This window comes from Sapajus apella, unplaced genomic scaffold (genome assembly GCF_009761245.1).
Source record: "Sapajus apella isolate SASKATOON/1434 unplaced genomic scaffold, GSC_monkey_1.0 scaffold177, whole genome shotgun sequence".
NCBI lineage: Eukaryota > Metazoa > Chordata > Mammalia > Primates > Cebidae > Sapajus > Sapajus apella.
Window position 1 is genome coordinate 1117791 of NW_022437117.1, and position 19310 is coordinate 1137100.

Here is a 19310-nt window from a genome sequence, read left to right on the forward strand (position 1 = left end):
GGCTGGATAGGAGATTCTGGGTTGAAAGTTCTTTTCTTTAAGGATGTCGAATATTGGCCCCCACTCTCTTCTGGCTTGTAGGGTTTCTGCTGAGAGATCTGCTGTGAGTCTGATGGGCTTCCCTTTATGGGTAACCCGACCTTTCTCTCTGGCTGCCCTTAGTATTTTCTCCTTCATTTCAACCCTGGTGAATCTGACGATTATGTGCCTTGGGGTTGCTCTTCTTGATGAATATCTTTGTGGTGTTCTCTGTATTTCCTGGACTTGAATGTTTGCCTGCCTTGCTAGGTTGGGGAAGTTTTCCTGGATAATATCCTGAAGAGTATTTTCCAGCTTGGATTCATTCTCTTCGTTGCATTCAGGTACACCTGTCAAACGTAGATTAGGTCTTTTCAAATAGTCCCACATTTCTTGGAGATTTTGTTCATTCCTTTTTACCCTTTTTTCTCCAGTCTTGCCTTCCCATTTTATTCCATTGAGTTGATCTTCGACCTCTGATACCCTTTCTTCTGCTTGGTCAATTCAGCTGTTGATACTTGTGCATCCTTCGCGAAGTTCTCGTGTTGTGTTTTTCAGCTCCATCAATTCACTTATGTTCCTTTCTATTTTGTCCATTCTCGTTAGCATTCAGTCAAATCTTTTTTCAAGGTTCTTAGTTTCTTTGCATTTGGCTAGAACATGTTCTTTAAGTTCACAGAAGTTTCTTACTACCCACCTTCTGAAGTCTGATTCTGTCATTTCATCACACTCGTTCTCCCTCCAACCTTGTTCCCTTGCTGGTGAGGAGTTGTGATCCCTTGTAGGAGGAGAGGTGTTCTGGTTTCGGGTGTTTTCATCCTTTTTGCGCTGGTTTCTTCCCATCTTTGAGGATTTATCCACCTGTCGATTTTGTAGTTGCTGGCTTTCAGATTGGGTCTCAAATCTTTCAGATTGACGTTCTGTTTGTTGATTATGAGGTTATTTCTGTTTCTTGGTTTTCCTTCTGACAGTCTGGCCCCTCTGCTGTAGGTCTGCTGAGGTTCACTCCAGGCCCTGCTTGCCTGGGGTTCACCTGCAGCAGCTGCTGAACAGTAAGGGTTGTTACCAATTTTCTTCTTCTGCTATCTTTGTCCCAGAAGGATACCTGCCAAGTGTCAATCTGATCTCTCCTTTATGAGGTGTCTCTTTGGATATATAGGGGTCCGGGAGCTGCTTGAGGAGACGGTCTCTTCTTTATAGGAGCTCAAATGGTGAGCTGTGAGCTCTGTTGTTCATTCAGAGCTGCTGGGCAGGTACGTTTAGGTCTGCTGCCGCAAAACTCATAAACTGCTTTTTGTTCCCAGGTGCTCTGTCCCAGGGATTTAGGGCTTTATTTATGAGTTTCCGTTATGCTGCTGCCTTCTGTTTTTTTCCTTCAGACCTGCCCTGCCCAGCAAGGAGGCAGCCTAGTCACTGTCGGCCTGTAGAGGCTTTGCTGAGCTGCTGTGGGCTCCGCCCAGCTGCCAAGTGAACTTCCTTGCAGTCCTGTGTATATGGGTGTAGTTAGAACTACTTTGGTGATGGTGGCCCACCTCTGTTGAGGTGGAGTCTCTCTGCTGTGGCGGGTTGCCTTGGCAATGGCAGGCTGCCTCAGCAATGGCAGGTTGCCTTGGCAATGACGGGCTGCCTCAGCATTGGCCGACTACCTCCGTCGAGGAGGGCTGCCTCAGTAATGATGGACGCCCCTCCCCCACAGAGCTGGACCATCCCGGGTTCAGCTGCGCTTGCTGTGAAACTCTCAATCCAGAGTTTCTGATTGCTATTCTTTTGTGGGGGTGGGACCAGCCGAGCCTGATCGACTGGCTCCCTGCCTCAGAGCCTTTTTTAAGTTTTTGTTTCAGTTGCCTGTTGAAGAGGCGCCGGGGTCTGTTTGTTTTCCCCTGCAGCCACTCACTGCGCTGGCTTAAACAGCGGCACTGAGGTTTGTGGTGCTTTTTTTTTTTTTTTTTTGCCCTGGAATCTACTGTCCTGGTTCCCTGCTCAGTCCCCTTTTTAAACAGACAAATGGGCAACTTCCCGTGGCTCCAATCGCCAGCCAAAAGGGCACCCGGACCGGTGTATTTTGTACGGAGAACCGCTGCTCCGGCGCCGATGAAGCAGCCGTGCGGGGCAGAGCAGCGGCGCCAGCCAGCACAGCCATGCTGGCTGAAACAGCCGCCCTGGTGACCTGTGGATCTCCTCCGCCTGGGAATTTCCTAGTTTGTGGGCAATAAAAATGCGGCATCCACTCACCCTCTGCACTTTCACTGGGAGCTGCAATCCTGAGCTGTTCCTAAACGGCCATCTTGGATCGAGCTGTCAGTTTTAGATTTTTTAAATCTACTGAATGTATTATAGAAATAAATAACATATTTTGATACAGTGTATTCTTATTCAGGCATTATAAATTATGGAGGCCTATAAGTTTCCCAATTATCAACAAACCACAAAAATCTCTAAATTTACTTAACAATATTATTTCACCAAAGATGTTCTTCACCACTCAGTTTTCAACATCTAAAATTATCAACCCAGCAACCCCATTAAAAAGTGGGCAAAGAACAAGAACAGATATTTCTCAAAAGAAGACATACAAGCAGCCAAAATAATTGGGAAAAAATGCTCAACATCACTAATCATCAGAGAAATGCAAATTAAAACCACAATATCATATTACATCACTCAGAATGGCTATTAAAAAGTCAAAAAGCAACAGATATTGCCATGGATTCCCACCACTGTTGGTGGAAGTATAAATTAGTACAACTTCTATGAGAGACAGTACGGAGATTTCTCAAAGAACTAAAATCAGAACTATCATTCAACACAGTAATCCCACTACTATCTATCCAAAGGAAAATAATCATTATGTAAAGAAGACACGGGCACTCATATGTTTATGGCAGCACTACTCACAAAAGCAGAGTACAGAATCAACCTAATTGTCCATCAATGGTTGATTGGATAAAGAAAATGTGGTACATATACACTGTGCAATACTATGCAGCCACATAAAAGAATGAAATCATATATTTTGCAACAACATGCATGGAGCTGGAGGCCGTTATCCAAAGTGAAATAATTCAGAAACATAAATCAAATACCACATATTCTTATTTAAAAGTGGAAGCTAAACAATGGTGTACATGGACATAAAGGTGGAAATGATAGACCCTGGGGACTCCAAAATGGGTGACGATGGGAGGAGGTGAGGGGTGAAAAATTACCTATTGGGTTCACTCTTTTGGTGATGGGTACACTGGAAACCCAAACCTCACCATTATGTAATATATCCGTGTAACAAACTTATACACGTATCCCTGAATCTAAAATTTTTAAAAAGAAAATAATCATCCTGTGTTTACACGCACACACAAAAAGCTAACTTTCCAAAGGCCTCTGAGAATGGATGCAAAGCAGGAAATTCCCCGGAGCAACAAATATCAAGTTGAAAATATCTATCTGGCTAAAGCTTGCTTCGTCTGAAGCTTAACTAAAACTAGTTAGAGAAAGCCAAAGCACCACTTCCCCTCCCTGAACCACCAGAAACAGTTCCAAATGCAAAACTGTGCAAACACAGTAAGACACATGTAGAGATCCACGTGGGCCCTAATCAAGCACCAAGAGGCTGCCGCCATGTTTAAGCCATCTTCTACATGAACCTACACAACTTCTGTAATCTCTCCACTTTATCGGTGTCCAGGAGTAACCCAAGTTTATGCCTTGTATTTTTTCCCTTTCTGTTGGTTAGGTACTCCATCAAGATCATGTTTCCCTTCACCTAAACTATTGAAAAAGTGAGTCCTTTTCTGCCAAATAGATATGCCAACACCATATGAAATGATGAGGAGAGGTTTCTGTTAAATATATTTATTTCAACAGGCAAAAACATGTAATGACCAGTTTCTTAAAAGAATATTACAGAAATCATCCTATAAACCCTTGTATAGTATTATAAACTTTGAGCCAATTAAAGAAGCAGGAAGAATACCTACCACTCCGCGTCTCATCATATGGATAATTGGCCACAAGGTCTCCTCCATGGAGATTGGCAGAGAGTACAAAAGGAATATCCATAATCCAGTGAATGACAGCCTTGGTCTCAGGAGCAAGCTGTACAGATGAGAAATTAAAAGAATTATAAATTTAATAATCATTGGTATGATCACTTGACAGAAAAGACATAGGAAATGTAAGGGAGTAAACTGAAAGCTGGTCATATTTTAACTACTTTGCAGTTGTCTTCATAGAAAAAATAAAAGTTCCCATAAGAGCAGCATTCCTCATGTCTAACTTTCTCAAATTTATAATAAAAAATATTTCAATAATGTTTAAATTTCTTTCAAAGTTTTGTTTTTGTGAGTTGCCAGTTTTTCTCCGTTTATAACTCGAAAACCAGCATGCAACTCACAAATTTTGGGATATGTCTGTCTGATCTGTAGTGGTTCAAACATTATTATTATGAATAGTTATGGATACGGCAAGGAAAAAAGAAAATAGTTGAACCGCAGAACAGATTTGCCCTCTGTAGTGGTTCAAACATGTGGTAAAGTTTATTTCCAAATTTTGCTTACTGTTTTCCCAACTCCCCTCAACTACTTCAAACATTGTTCCTATAAAGGAATATTAGTTTGAGTCTCTTTCAGAGTGGACTGTAAAATATGTTTACTTTGGAATGGTCATCTTAAATTTTAAAATAAAGGCAAGTTTCAGGAATTCATGTTAAGTCTTTAGAATGATTCACTGCCGCTCATATCTTGGAACCAAAACAAAGGAAAAAAGAAATATATACCAAAGAAATAATGTGGACCCAAAAGCTGGATACTTCCATCAATGAGTTTTTAATAGCAACTAGGAAGACTCTCAAACCCTAAGTACATCTTTGATGAAAAGAAAAGGTTTTACTGGCTATGTAATCCGTGCTGTTCTTTGGGACTAAAAATCTAATGGCATCAGTAGAGTTTGATGGTTATAATAAGATATTGTATTTGTATAGCTCTTCTCAGTTTATGAATAGCTCTCACATGAACTATTTTATTGCACTTCAAAACATTTGCGTTGGATATGCAAAGATATTCATACCCATTTTGTAAAGAGGAATCTGAGAGTTGAGTGTGTTAAATAGCATATCTAAGTTCATACAGCTAAGAGTTCATATCCAGTCTGTGAAACCATAAGGCTCAAGCTGTTTTTAGTGTATCAGTTTTAGTCTATTGAAATTATCCTATTTTCACATAAGCTACTCTTAACTGTGGAAAAGCGTGATTTAGAGTAGGAGGTTGTTTTTTTATTTTTCATTTGGTTGGTATATCTTATTTTTGCTAAAAAAAAAAAAAAAAAAGTTCATTGTAGAAAATGTAGAGCAGATGGACAAGAACAAAGAAGAAAATTTAAATTACCCATAATTTTACCACCTAAAGATACCCACTACTAACATTTGTATATGTCTCTGTAACAGTCTTTTCACAATGTATTCATACAATTTTTAAATGTGGTCATTTATATACCATTTTAGATACATACTGCTTTTTTTGCTTGACAACAGATAATGAATACCTTTTCATGTTATATAATACCCTTCTAAAATAATAGTATAATGGCTGAGTGGTAGACAGTGTCCGGATATACCATTCTTAAATACTAATAAAATGATAGCTAATACTTATTAAACACTTTCTGTGTGAGGCACTGAATTCTCCCATTCACTCTGTGAAATAAGGACTACATTTTCCCCCATCTTACAGATGAGTAAACTGAGATATAGAGAAGTTAGGGAACAGCATGAGGCCCTTCAGCTGGGAGTAACAGAGGCTGGACTCAAGCCCAGCCAGTCCGGTTCCACAGCCACTACACTAGTACTAGTAATCTGCAAGTGGTGATACTGTGTTGTTTATATTTTAAAAAATAAGGCCAGGCACGGTGGCTTACGCGTATAATCCCAGCACTTTGGGAGGCCAAGGCAGGTAGATCACAAGGTCAAGAAATCGAGACCACCCTGGTCAACATGGTGAAATCCCATCTCTACCAAAAATACAAAAAAATTAGCTGGGCATGGTGGCGCACGCCTGTAGTCCCAGCTACTCGGGAGACTGAGACAGGAGAATTGCTTGAACCCAGGAGGCAGAGGTTGCAGTGAGCCGAGATCGCGCCATTGCACTCCAACCTGGGTAACAAGAGCGAAACTCCATCTCAAAATAAATAAATAAATAAATAAAAACACTGTGAATGCCTTTGTGGCTACCATTTGTGCAAATTCCTTAGAGAAATCCCTAGAAATTGAATGATTTAACCAAAAGCTAAGCACATTTTTAGCTAAAACTGTTTAGGTTAAAATTTATATTATCTAAAACTGTTTACATTGAAAAATGTACTCCAAACTGCATTCCTATAAGGTACAGAAATATAACCAGCAACAGTATAATAAACCTTCTTTGGCTAATCTTTTTAAGAACAATGGAATTATTATGTGTTTTAAGGTGTGTCACTTTGATTAATGACAAATAGAATTTTTAAAGTTTGCATTATTTTAATTAACTAATAAAACTAGAACAGTTTTTTTATATTTAGTGATCTCTTATATTTATTCTTGTGACATATTTATACAGTTTAATTTTTCTGTTGAAATGCATAGCTTTTCCTACTGACTTGCAAAAGTTATTCAGCTAAAAAAATTAGCTACTATACGCTATAAATATTTTCCAAGTGTGTCATGTGCCTTTCAAATTTTGTAATTGAAACACAGAACATTAAGATATTTACGTTAAGCACGTAATGTCAAAGCTATTGATCTTTTCCTTATGGTCTCTTTGCTTTTCCATTTCATACCTTTGTTCAATAAATATTAAGTGATCCCCATGTGCTAGTGTCTATACAAGAAATTTAGAAAGTTCTATTCCCCTCTAAATATTATATACTTACCAAATTTTCTAGTTTCATACTAATTAAACTTAAATTGTGGTGTCTAGAATTTATTTTGATCTATGCTGGTATTTATGAGATGGATTTGTCTCAATTCCATGTATTCAATAATGCATTCTTTCCACAAGGATCTGAAATACACTTTTACTATATTTTGATTTCAATCAACCTAAAATAACTAACATGGAAGATGAAATCAAAATATAATTTAATGCACTTGCTTTTTTAAGTGAATTTATGTTTTTATGCCCAATTGCTAACATGACATTAATACTGAGATGAGTTTAACACACTCTTCTACAATATTCTGTTCAAAAGTTTTCCTTTTACTGCTGAATTTATTTTCAGTCCTTCCCTTTCTTGTACATCTCTCATTCCCTTTATTTTCTCTAACCCAATGACAGATATTGACAGATATTAATATTTCAAGAAGCTTAGAAGAGGCAAAAATCACCATGATTTGGCGAATCATTGAGAACTTCGGGAAGGGGGTGGAACTTCACCAAGTCTAGGGATGAATTGGGATAGGGGAAGAAGAGAGAAAAGAGTAGTAAAAATAGAGAACTTAGGAGTACCTGTGCTCCATCTGTTGCGGGTAAGGAAAATACTCTCTGGGAGAAAGGATTGGTTTTAGTGGAAGTTAGGAGGCAAAACCTTGTCAAGACAGACTGTGTCCCTGTCTTTATTATTACCCTAAAAGTGTTCAGAATGGCTTGCACAGTATGCACCATATATTTATAACGTGATACAGCCATAAAAAGTAATTCTGAAAGATACCTACCAAAACGTGAATGGTGCTCCCTGAAGCTTGTAAGGTAATGGATAATTCTTTCTCCTTGTTTGTATTTGTTTTAATTTTTATAATAAAATATTAATTTTGCCATAAGAAAACTTTTAAAATAAACTGTTTTTGAAACAAATTGAAAGATGCAGTCCTAAATACACAAAGTTGTGTGAAGCTATCAGGTTTAGCCTATTGCTAGTTCTTACCTCATACACTATTGTTTATATGCATGTTACCAGTATGTTGAAAAGCAAGCAGTAACTTCTAAAATTTGATAAATTAAACTAAGTTTCCCTTTGACTATTAATAGAATCTTTTAGGCTGACTAAATGCTGAACCCCTGTGTATTGTAATTATATATTTAACAGATCCACAGAGATGACTTTGGAGTACCCCTAAAATTGAGTCTTTAATAGAAACCAGAAAAAAACCATGGCCTTTCTTTAAACTTTCCTTTTAAAGATTACAAATACAGCTTAAATATGATGCTCTATAATTAGATGTCTTTGGTTCTTCAATTATGTTGAAGCGGTATTTACTCAGTTTTCTTCACAACTCTAGCTATTAAAGGCAGGGTAAACTTAATAAATGGCAGGGTACATTTTAATTGACTCTGCTTTCAGACCAAGGCTCATGTACTGAGCCCAGATAACAGTGGAGGTGACCAGGCTGAAGAGCTCAAGAGCAGATGACAAACGACTTAGAGAAAGAACCCTGGGAAAGCAAGAGAGAGCTTTTATTCAGAGATGTTCAGAAGAACAAGGAGAGCATGGAGCTCAAGCTAGTGGATGTGTCTCAGGTACCTCCAGCATCTGGAGGGCTTTGTAAAAATGAAGTTCCTTCCCACCACCCCTCCTGCAGCACACACACCCCAGGCCTCTTGGATCAGCTTACATGGGAATATGATTTTTTTTCAACACTATACAAAGGAGGAATCTGCATTTCTAAGCCCTGATTCTCCAGTCCACCAAACAGAAGAGCAAACCTTGACAGTTAAGAATATCAATAAGGGATATAGATACAGATATTAGGCTGAGAAGGGGAAGAGGGAAGAGGAATGTCTAATAACATTAATGAAATGCCTACTTTATCTTTTGTACCAGGCTAGGTCAAAACACTGTCTCACACTTACGGACAAAAATGGAAAAAGGTGATGAACCAGACCCAGGCAATATCACCCCGTGATTATGAAGTAGGTTTATTAAAGATTTAGTGTAAAGCAAACAAATCTTGCTTATGTTCCAAAAAGGAACTAGTCTTTAATTTTCATGTATTTTTCTTTAATTTACGTTTATGAAAAGAAGTCACATTGAGTTTTTTAAATAAAAGCTTTTATTAAAAAGTAGTACCATGAAGATACCTCTTTTAAATAAGTATTGCCTAAGCTAGAAATACAAAAACATCTAATATAGAGATTATGCGAATATTCAGGTTCAGCTGGGGAAGGAGAAGGTAGTGCTGCTGGCTAGTAATAATGGGGCTTGCACAAAGTTGACAGTCCAGTACCTGTCAGTGTGAGTTTATTTCACCATTTTTCTATGATAGGTGGAAGGAATTATTTTCTTCATTTCTCAGATTTAACAAAGACAGCACAGGCACGTCAATGCCAGCAATGGGGAAAGCTCGTAGGCTAATATGAAGACTCAGCTTCCAGAAGTTTTCCATTTCTGTCTCATCCCTCACGGTTCATCACACAGGACTGCCTTCTTTCACCCGGGGTTGCCCCAGCCTGCCGCCTTTCCTTCTCTCCCTCTCCCACGAAAGATAATTTTCAGGCTGAGACAGTGACGTGTATCCATGACTCAGAAGCAGGAAAGCTTAAGTCACTCGCTTATCAGGTTCTGCCAGTATCCTCAGCCTTTGGTAGCCTTTGTCTCAGACTGTTGCAGTAGGTGGAGAGTCAGACATGAGCAGGGCAGGAGAGGGCTCTTCCCCAACACCAGGAATGTCAGGCAACCATCAGGTGATGGGCAGGCGGTTGTTAAACTGCCTCTCTAAAATAATAATTGGTTGCAGCAGGCACCAGGAACAGGCCGTCTCCCAATAGATTAAAAAACTTGAAACTGGTGATCAGCAGCTTCCCAATAAGATCTCAGGAGTTGGGTGAGTGGGCTCAAGCATGTACACTAAGAGGCAAAATGGCGGAGTCTAACTCGTATATGACCTTCCTCTGGCAACATTGGACTGGTAAGGGAAGAACGCCCCAAGTAAGCATGCGCACAACTGCAGTAAACACACTGCGCATGCGCATGGAGGCAGCGCCCCAAGGGAAGAATCAGGGGTAAATGAAGACAATCTGCCAGAAGCATACCAACCTATAAAACCCCAAGTCAAAAGGTCAAACTGGGCACTTGATCTCTCAAGTTGCCCGCTTGGCTCCCTCCCAAGTGGACTTTACTTTCTTTTATTCCTGCTCCAAAGCTTTTTAATAAACTTTCATTCCTGCTCTAAAACCTGCCTCAGTCTCTCACTTGGCCTTATGTCTCTCAGTTTAATTCTTTCTTCTGAGGAAGCAAGAATTGAGGTTGCTGCCAACCCATATGGATTCGTCACTGGTAACATACTTCGGTGCCACAGGACTTGGATACGTTTCCCCGTGGTAAAAGACCTCCATCTCTCACCTTCTTCGGTGGAGGGATTCAACCCCTGTCTGTGGTTTCCTTCTCTCTTTTTGCTCTCCTGCTTACTGGCCAACCCCTAGAACAATTCTTCTCAGACACAGTGGCTCTGCTCCCCCCAGCGGATCTCTCAGTTCACCCCAGTGGGTGGCTCATAGGGGTGGAAGGAACGTGGAGTTCACACTGAGTAAAACTGAGACACTAATGGCCCTCCTGGACAGGAGGCTCACAAGAGTGGTAGAACTAAAGCCTAACACTGTGCAATGTCTGGGGTTTCCTCTGCTTTTTCAATGAAAGTCAGCTCTTTCCCCAAAACCTGCAGTGCTATTCTCCTTTTTCTCTACCTATTCACCTCCTATTCTCCTTTGTATTCTCCAATGGCCTTGTGCACCAGCTAGACCCTCTGCCTCAGGGACAAGTCTGTCTCTTGTTTGCTTTCACTTCCCAAGCCATGTTACTTCTTAAACACACATCCTTGTTATTCGTGTGCCCATGGCTCTGGCTGCATTTGTGCAGCAGCAAAGACACAGGCTCCCTCGCAGATATCCCCTGAGATTTATACCTGTTCTTACCCTACCAGCTCAGATGACCTCCAACTCTTCCCCTGTCTGGTGGCACATTGCCAGAACAGATACAAATTGGAATCTCAGCCCTCATGACTTACCGTATACTTGTTGTCACTGTTACGCTCCAGGGTTAAGTTTTCCAGTGGCTTTTGAAGCACTTTGCCGGCATAGGGCCTCAGTGTGGCCCTTTAAGGGTCTCACTTACTTGCTTTCTTTGAGTTAGCACCCCTTTGAAAGGAGGGAAAATTCTTCCTTTGCCATTTGTGAGATCTTACCTCAAGCCGCAAATCCTCCAGAGGTTTCTACTTTATGTCAAGAGGGCAAATAAACGTTGCCATTTCACTAGCAACGTTTCACTAGGGATTTTCATGAGTCTTTATCTTACTTCCTCCCATAGCCTCCATTTCTCTAATCATTTCCATGCCCTTCTTAACATGCACCAAGACCTTCAAGGTCATATTTGAAGGTGGGGAAATCCAGCCCCCTTGTGGCAGTTAGCTGAAAAACAGGCTTCTCATCTACTTAAAGAGCATGGGAAGGAAATCTGAGAAAAGAGATAATCATTTTGTTGCTACAATCCTCTAAGCGAGAGTCACCATAAGGTCATGGAGACAAGGACATAGGCCAGCCCAAGGCTTCAGTCACAAAAAATCCATAGGACAGAGATGAAGGTTGGTGCCAGGCTAACAGATTACCATTAGAACAGAGATGAAGAAAAGGTTAGGGGTGCACAGTAAGAATAGTTGTTCCAGAGCCCCAAAGATGAACAGGGGGCCCACTCTACTCCAGTATCTCCTCTGTTCTCAAGTGGGTAATTGTGATGAGATGGGACCAAGGTTACGGGTACACGGTAAGACTGGTTCATTCCAGAACACTAAGGATGAATGGGAGATGCCTATTATGGATAACAGGAAAGCAAGAGGTGATGCCTGTTTTCCTTTTTCCTTTTTTTTCTCCTCTGTTCCCTCTTTGCAGATGGGTAACCATGTCTCTATACTACAGGACATGCCTCTCATATGCATCCCCAAACTGGGGGAAGTCTGACTTCCCCAAACCTTAAAACAAAGCAAACAAATAAACAAACAAAAATACTGTTGGGCCTAAAAATGAACTGGGAGAAAATACAAAAGTCAGTCTTGGCACCCCGTGCCCTTATGCAGGAAATCCTCAAATCAGCCTCCTCAGCCTTTCATAACTGAGAGCAGGATAAGGAGGATAGAGCTAAGGAGAAGGAAAAAATGCAGAAACAAGAGGCACACCCAACTATTGGCTACTTTATTAGCTCTCCAGCCCCCATTCAGGTTGCCCTAAAAACACTCCTTCAGGTAACTGCCATTGATGTGGGAAGCCAGGCCACTGGATGGCAAACTGCCCCAATGGGACAAATGAGAGGAAGCCTAGCAGAGCTTGTCCCCTCTGCCGCAAGCTCAGCTACTGGAAATGGGATGCCCTGAGGGCCAACGGGCTCTGGGACAGAATCCCAACCCCTAACGGCCTTGAGCTGAAGGGGCTCTTTGCTCTGGCTGGCTTCCAAATCAGACTTCCTCATTGACAAGACAAAGCCAAGAGAAACTCCTGGAGGAGTGAAACTGATCATTTTACTTGCCACCTCCAAGAGGTTACTGCCACCTCCTGGGTTCAGGCAATTCTCCTGCCTCAGCCGGGACTACAGGCATGCGCCACCATGCCCAGCTTATCGTTAGGGGTTGGGATTTTTTGTTTTTTTAGTAGAGACGGGGTTTCACCATGTTGACCAGGATGGTCTCGATCTCTTGACCTCGTGATCCACCCGCCTCGGCCTCCCAAAGTGCTGGGATTACAGGCGTGAGCCACCTCCAAGAGGTTACTGCCACCTCTTGGAGGTGGCAAGTAAAATTATCAATTTCCCTTTGGGGTTTAAAAGCAGCTGAGTCTGTACTAATCTCCTTCTCTGAGCAACTATTCTTCAAATTCTGCCAGGTAATTGGGGCAAATGGCACCTCCTCTCTCCAAAAGAAAAGATTCACACTCTTTTAGGTAAAAATATGCTTTCCAAGATGGGTGCCTGATTAATATTTACCCAACCTCTAAATTCATCTTTCCCTCTAATAGCTCTGTTTCTCCTGGCAAGTTACCCAAATCTTTAACCAATAATTTCGACCTAGTCAGTCCTACCTCAGTGGTATAGAAATAGCCCACATTTATTTAGACAATCCCCAGCAAAAATCTAACTGAGCAATCTCTTGAGGGGGGATAACTTCTACAGTATGCAGATAACCTCCTTCTTCTCTGCTCCCCATTCTTCTCTGCTCCCCCTTCACAATCCTCACACAGCAACATGCAGTACAAACCTTAACTTCCTAACAAAAAGAAAATGACTTTAATCTAATTCAAAGGTTATAAAGAGAAAGAGGTATTTTTGGTAAGTAAAGTTATAAAAAAACAGAAGTTTTATATGAGAAAGGATCTGGTATGGTAAATTCTTGTCCTAAAGTAAAATGACTGGTTGTTTAAAAAGAGAGATGTTTAGGACAAATTAGAAAGTCCAACCATGTCACAGATGGTCTGTTAGTTGTGAAAAGATTTGTGAAATGGAATTTATTTTTTTTTAAAAAAGTTATACAGTTTTAAAGGTTATTAGTCTACTAAATGCTTCACAAACTGCCACTCTGACTCTTAACTGTACAACTTCCTGCCTTTAAAGCTACATAAGGCCTGGAGACACACCATGTTATATATAGTTAGCCATGACCCCTGTATCTTGGAAAAAGTCAAACCTTATCTGCATTTCTGTCTGATATCCTAAGCTCCAAACCTAGTGTATAAACAGAATCACTTACTTAGCAAGTTTTTCACCAAAAGTAAAAGTTTCCAAGAGTTAACAATGTAACATGCTCTTGAGACTACTGGAAAAACAGTTTTACATGCAAGGCATGTAAGGAAAGTACAATGTGCTTTTAGTAAAAGATTAAAGAAGGTATGGAAATGTGGATTTTTTTTTTTTTGGCCTAGTTTAGAGAGTTAAAGGATTTTTTTTTAATTAGGATAAAGCTGAAGGTTTGAGCATGTCGTGGAATGTTTGTGAAAGATTAATCATGTAAAAAATTCCGTGCATAATCATATTGGCTAAAGTTAAAGGAGTACTATTCAAGTTTTACATAAATTGAAATGTACAACAGAGTTTTAGTAAAGCACTGATCTGCTCTTCATAAGTGTATTATTTGTATGTGTTCCAAATTATGCAAAACTCCTATAATTCTGATATAACTTATCAGTAATAATTAAAATTGTTATGCTATATAATTGTGTGCAACAGAGATAAAAAAAATTTTCTGCCAACTGTGTCTTTGACTGTGGCTGCCCTAAGACTTTTTCTCATTCACAGACAATTGTTGCCTTGTTTTAATCCTCTTTAAAAGGTGGCTTTTATAATCAGCTATAAGAGTCTGACAGGCACTCTTGAATGCAGGTTGCTCATAACTTTAAAGACTGTAACATTAGAATAGAGAAAGAACTTTCAGGAATCTAATGGAGAGCTGAAATGTTCATGAATATCAGGCAGAACAGAAGTTAACTGCATGAACTGAACTAAAAGAAAAGTAAAATAATTCTTTCATGAGTTTTTGCTTAAAACTATTAATGATCCTTTGTTTTTCAAAGTCAAGAAAACTTTCTTTGGAGCTATTTACAGCTTTTAAAACTAAGTACTCTGTAAACAAAATTTGGAGCATATTTCTCTCAACCTGATTCCTCCAGAATTTGTAAACTATTTGTGAGTATTCTTAACTTATGGCAATATAGTTATTTGCATAAGTGCAGTGATAATCTGTTTTCTTTTGCAACAGGGCACAATTGGAGAAACTGGTTATTTTACCAAGGGTTGGACTGGAATGGCATTCTTTCCATTAAAGAATCAAATTTGACTTGTAGAGCCAATAAAAACCCCTTAGGAAAACTGTCCTCATACCTTGTCTACACAGTCCCTGTACAGGGTTCCTAACCTATGGGGGGTAAAGAATGTCGCTTTCTGACAGTCCTAGGAGCCCCAGGTTATCTTGGGACCTCAAGAGGAAAGGAATTTACCCAACTTATAAAGTTATTTGATGGCACAAATCCATGGCTGGGTTCAAGGCATTTTAAAAGTCTTATCTGAGATTCCTTATGGAATGAAGTTTCATCAAAACCAATTTAAAAAGAGGCCTATATGGCAAATAATTATTCTTGCTGTGCTTTATGCAAATAATCAGGCCAAGTATAATAGGATTAAAGCTTATTTTGAAAACAAATCAGTCCTGTCATGATTTGTTTTTAATAAAAATGAGAGACGGAGAGAGAAAAGTTATGTTTCAAGAGCATACTAGATTACAATTCAATAACTTTTATTATATTCTATTTTTATCACTTGTTTTTGAGTTTTTGTCTACAATTTAGACTAACCCTGTTTATTCCTGTTTGTTTTTGAGTTTTTGTCTGCAATTTAGACTAACCCTGTTTATTCCTGTGACACAACCAGTGATCTCTGGCTGCAGCTCAGAAGAAACAAAAGGAATGGGTAATATAAAAATCTGAATCAATATTCAAATTCTGGGAACATATTGGAATTGGCTGGCAACCCCATCCACCCAAGTCTTAACAGGCATGAGGATAGCTACCAGTTACCTGAGTATGTTGGCAGCCTTGGGATTTTTTTGGAGCTGTCCTCACCTTCTTATTTCATTTTGACATTCTTCTAAATCTAATAAACTAATTTGACTCCTCTTGCCTTCAGGCCATCAGGCTCCAGATGATCTTCAGTGAGAGATACCATCCTCTCAGTATTCAAGAGTCACCCTTCTACAGAAGACACTTAGACTTCCCATCAACGAGACATGACAGAGGCAAAATCCCACACTTGTCTCCAGTAGGCCTGACTGGATACTGTTTTCAGCCAACTGATGGAACCATCCTACCCTGATATCTAGCAAGAGGTAGTGAGCCAGAAAACCACCACCACCACCCCTCTGTCAGCAGGAAGCAGTAACAGAAGAATTACCTTTATCCATTTTCCCCAAAGAATTGAGGTCTTGGACTCTTGAGAGGGGAAATGTTACGTTAGGTAGCTAGTCAGACATGAGCAGGGCAAGAGAAGGCCCTCCAACCACCAGGAATGTCAGGCAATCTTCAAGTGATGGTCAGGCAGTTGCTAAACTGCCTCTCTAACATAATCACTGGTTGCAGCAGGTACCAGGGAAAGGCACTCTTCCAATAAATAGAAAGGTCTAAAACTGGTGATCAGCTTCCTGATAAGCTTGCAGGAATTGGGCAAGTAGGCTCAAGCATACTAAGAGGCAAAATGGCAGGGATTAAGTGATATGTGACTTTGCAGGAACAGCAAACTCAAGTGAGCATGCATACAACTTCAGTAAACACCCTGTGAATACAGTGCCTCCCAAGTGCTCGAAGGCCACTGTGCATGTGGACAGCCCACCCCAAGGGAAGAATCAGGGGAAAAGAGACACAAGCCCCTGCTCCCTCAGAAGTATGTCAATCTATAAAACCCCAAGTCAAAGGTCAAACAGTGCACTTGATCTCTCAAGTTGCCTGACTGGCCCTCTTCCAAGTGTACTTTCCTTCCTTTCATTCATGCTCTAAACTTTTTAATAAACTTTCACTCCTGCTGTAAAGCTTGCTTCAGTCTCTCATTCTGCCTTATGCCTCTTGGTTGAATTCTTTCTTCTGAGGAGGCAAGAATTGAGGTTGCTGCAGACTTGTAGGGATTTGCCACTGCTAACAAGACCAGCAACCACCTGTAGGCTCACCCCATGTTTCTAGAATGAATCCTATATATAGGCAGGAGAGTTTTTTGTTTGTTTTTTTTTTAGACAGAGTCTTGCTCTGTCACCAGGCTGGAGGGCAGTGTCCTGATCTCTGCTCACTGCAACCTCCACCTCCCAGTTTCAAGCGATTATCCTGCCTCAGCCTCCTGAGTAACTGGGACTAGAGGTGTGCACCACCACGCCTGGCTAATTTTTGTATTTTTAGTAGAGAAGGAGTTTCACCGTATTGGCCAGGCTGGTCTCGAACTCCTGACCTCATGGATCCACCCAACTCGGCCTCATGGAGTGCTGGGATTATAGGCGTGAGCCACCACACCCAGCCCACAGGAAAGTTTCTAAAAGTTTAGACCAATAATCTAAGACTCCCTGTCTCCTGGATCCTTTATCCAACATCCCAATCCCATGATGAACACCTGTCTGGATCCCTGGCTGCTGACTTGCAGTGGCTCTCTTTTTCAGATATTGTGATTTGCTGCTGAGCTGGAATGTGTTTATTCATAAAAAGCCCTCAGCCTACTGTGGGTCATACTCAAACATTAAGCATAATTCCTACAATCAAGGGATCAAAATCTAGAATCAAAGAGGAAAACAGCTATACAAACAAATAAATAAAGCTGGATGTAACAATAAGCCCATTCTGGAAGTATAGATGAAGAACATATAAAAAAAACTCCGTCTTGAAGACTAGAGGATGACTTCACAGAGGGAGTGTTATGGAAGGAAAGAGAAGGGAATTCTAGACAGTTAGAGCAGCAACTCATCTGAAGACATAAAATTGTTAGAAAATTGTATGTTTGGGAGCACAAAGAAGTTGGTATGACTGGAGTCTACACGGTATCAAAGCCAGGTTAAGGAATAAACCAGCTGGAAGCTTCCAAGGCCCAAGGGACACTGGATTGACCCTGAAACTAGAATAAAATGGAGACATTATACTTTGTGAGCTCTCCTTTAGGAAAGATACTAAACATAGTGGACACACAAGAGCGAAAATGGCCAGAACAATAGAGAAGGAACAGAGGGCTTCTAACATCAGTTCTTCACCTTTCCTCCAAGATGGGCTCAATTTCTCCTCCAAGTAATTGACAATAATATTGGTTCAAAGACGCACCAAATGTTTAGTGGATATGTAAATGTGTCTACCTAGCCCTGAGCTACACAACAGAGTGTACCAAAAAATTACAATGAACTGGTAATAGAAGTTCCAGGTCCTGGCCTCAAGTACTTTATGTGTATTAACTTATTCAAACCTTATCCTATGAGGTAGATATTATCACTTTCATATGACAGATAAAGAAGCTGAAACACAGAGAGGTCAAATAACTTTACAAAGTTCACACAGCAAGTATGAAGCCATGATTTACACGAAGGTAAATCTCTACCTTTAGGGTCTCCATGCTTAATCATCACACTGAATTTTCACTTTATCCTCTGGACAGTGGACAGCTGGTAAGGTTTTTTAAGCAAAAGGGCAATAATTTGTGTGTGAAGATCACTTGCAGATTGAGAATTTGTGAAGATAGAGTTGGGAGAATCTGGACATGAAACACAAATAGGACGCCACTGCACCAGTCACAGCAGGAGACCATGGGGGCCTGAGCTGAGGCAGGGGAACGAGTTTGCAGAGGAAGGGAAATGGAAGAGGTATCAGAGAGCTCAAATCACTGAAAGGTGGTAACTGGTGAACAGTGACAGAGATAGAAAAATCAAAAGCTTTCATGATTGGGATAAATGAAAGAATGGTGGTTCTAAGGGAAAATATTTGTTTCTGGACAACCTGAGCTTGACGTCTGAGTTTCACCAGTTAAAAGGACCCAAGTTAGCTAGTAAAACAGAGAAATAAAGCTCTGTGGAAGGTCTGGAGTTAGAGGTACGGATCTGGGAGACCTTGTGGAACAGAAGACTCTGAAAGTACAGGTAAGGAGGGAAGCCCAGGGAAGCTCTCCAGGTATCAGGTGAGATCCCGAAGAAGGCCAGCATTTAAGCCCAGGTAGAAGAAACTGGGGGAAAAACCAAGTAGTGATTTGAAAGGTAATAGAAGAGGTAGAAGAAAGTAGAGTTTTGTAAAGCAAAGGAGGAGAAAGTTCTGGAAAAGAGAAAAAGAGCAACAGTGTAAATTCAGCAGGAGGAGCAGATCAGATGAGCTAATAAAGGGTCTCTGAGAAGGCCATGGTGACTTTCTACGAAATCTACAACTGGGTTTCTCCCTATATCTGCACTTCCATCCTCTCCGCCTCCAGCCCAATTCTAGGGCAGGACTAGTTTCACTGCACCAGCCCTTCCAGCCTTGTTTTTAAAAGCCGGAGTTAACCTCCCCGTATGAGCTGTGCTGTTACTCCTCTGTCCTTCATGATGATGAAGATATTAGAACATATTTCCTTAGGCTAGAGATGAACCCAAGAAGACTATCCATGGTCTCTACCTTTGTATTTTGATCCACAATTTTCTTCATATTTTTCAACAGATGATTATTTGGACCACCTTCTTTCTCATTCACGTACACTATCCTATCCAGGTCTGGAAAGTTCCGGTTCAGATCTATTCCCTGGGCATTGCTTCGACCCACAAACCAGTCCTTGAGCTCACCAGGCTAAAAAAAAAAAAAAAAAAAAAAAAAAAAAAAGATAAAGAGAAA

At 40.5% G+C, this 19310-nt stretch overlaps 1 protein-coding gene across 1 annotated transcript in view; it reads right to left on the reverse strand.

Annotated features, from left to right (window-relative positions):
- The window catches only part of CPE (carboxypeptidase E), a 136294-nt gene that overhangs the window by 18951 nt on the left and 98033 nt on the right, over positions 1–19310 (reverse strand). The window contains exons 3-4 of the mRNA XM_032268268.1: positions 19098–19265; positions 3993–4110 (exon numbers count right to left, since the gene is read on the reverse strand). Coding sequence (XP_032124159.1) covers positions 3993–4110; positions 19098–19265 — 286 coding nt within the window. The remainder of the gene's footprint in view (positions 1–3992; positions 4111–19097; positions 19266–19310) is intronic.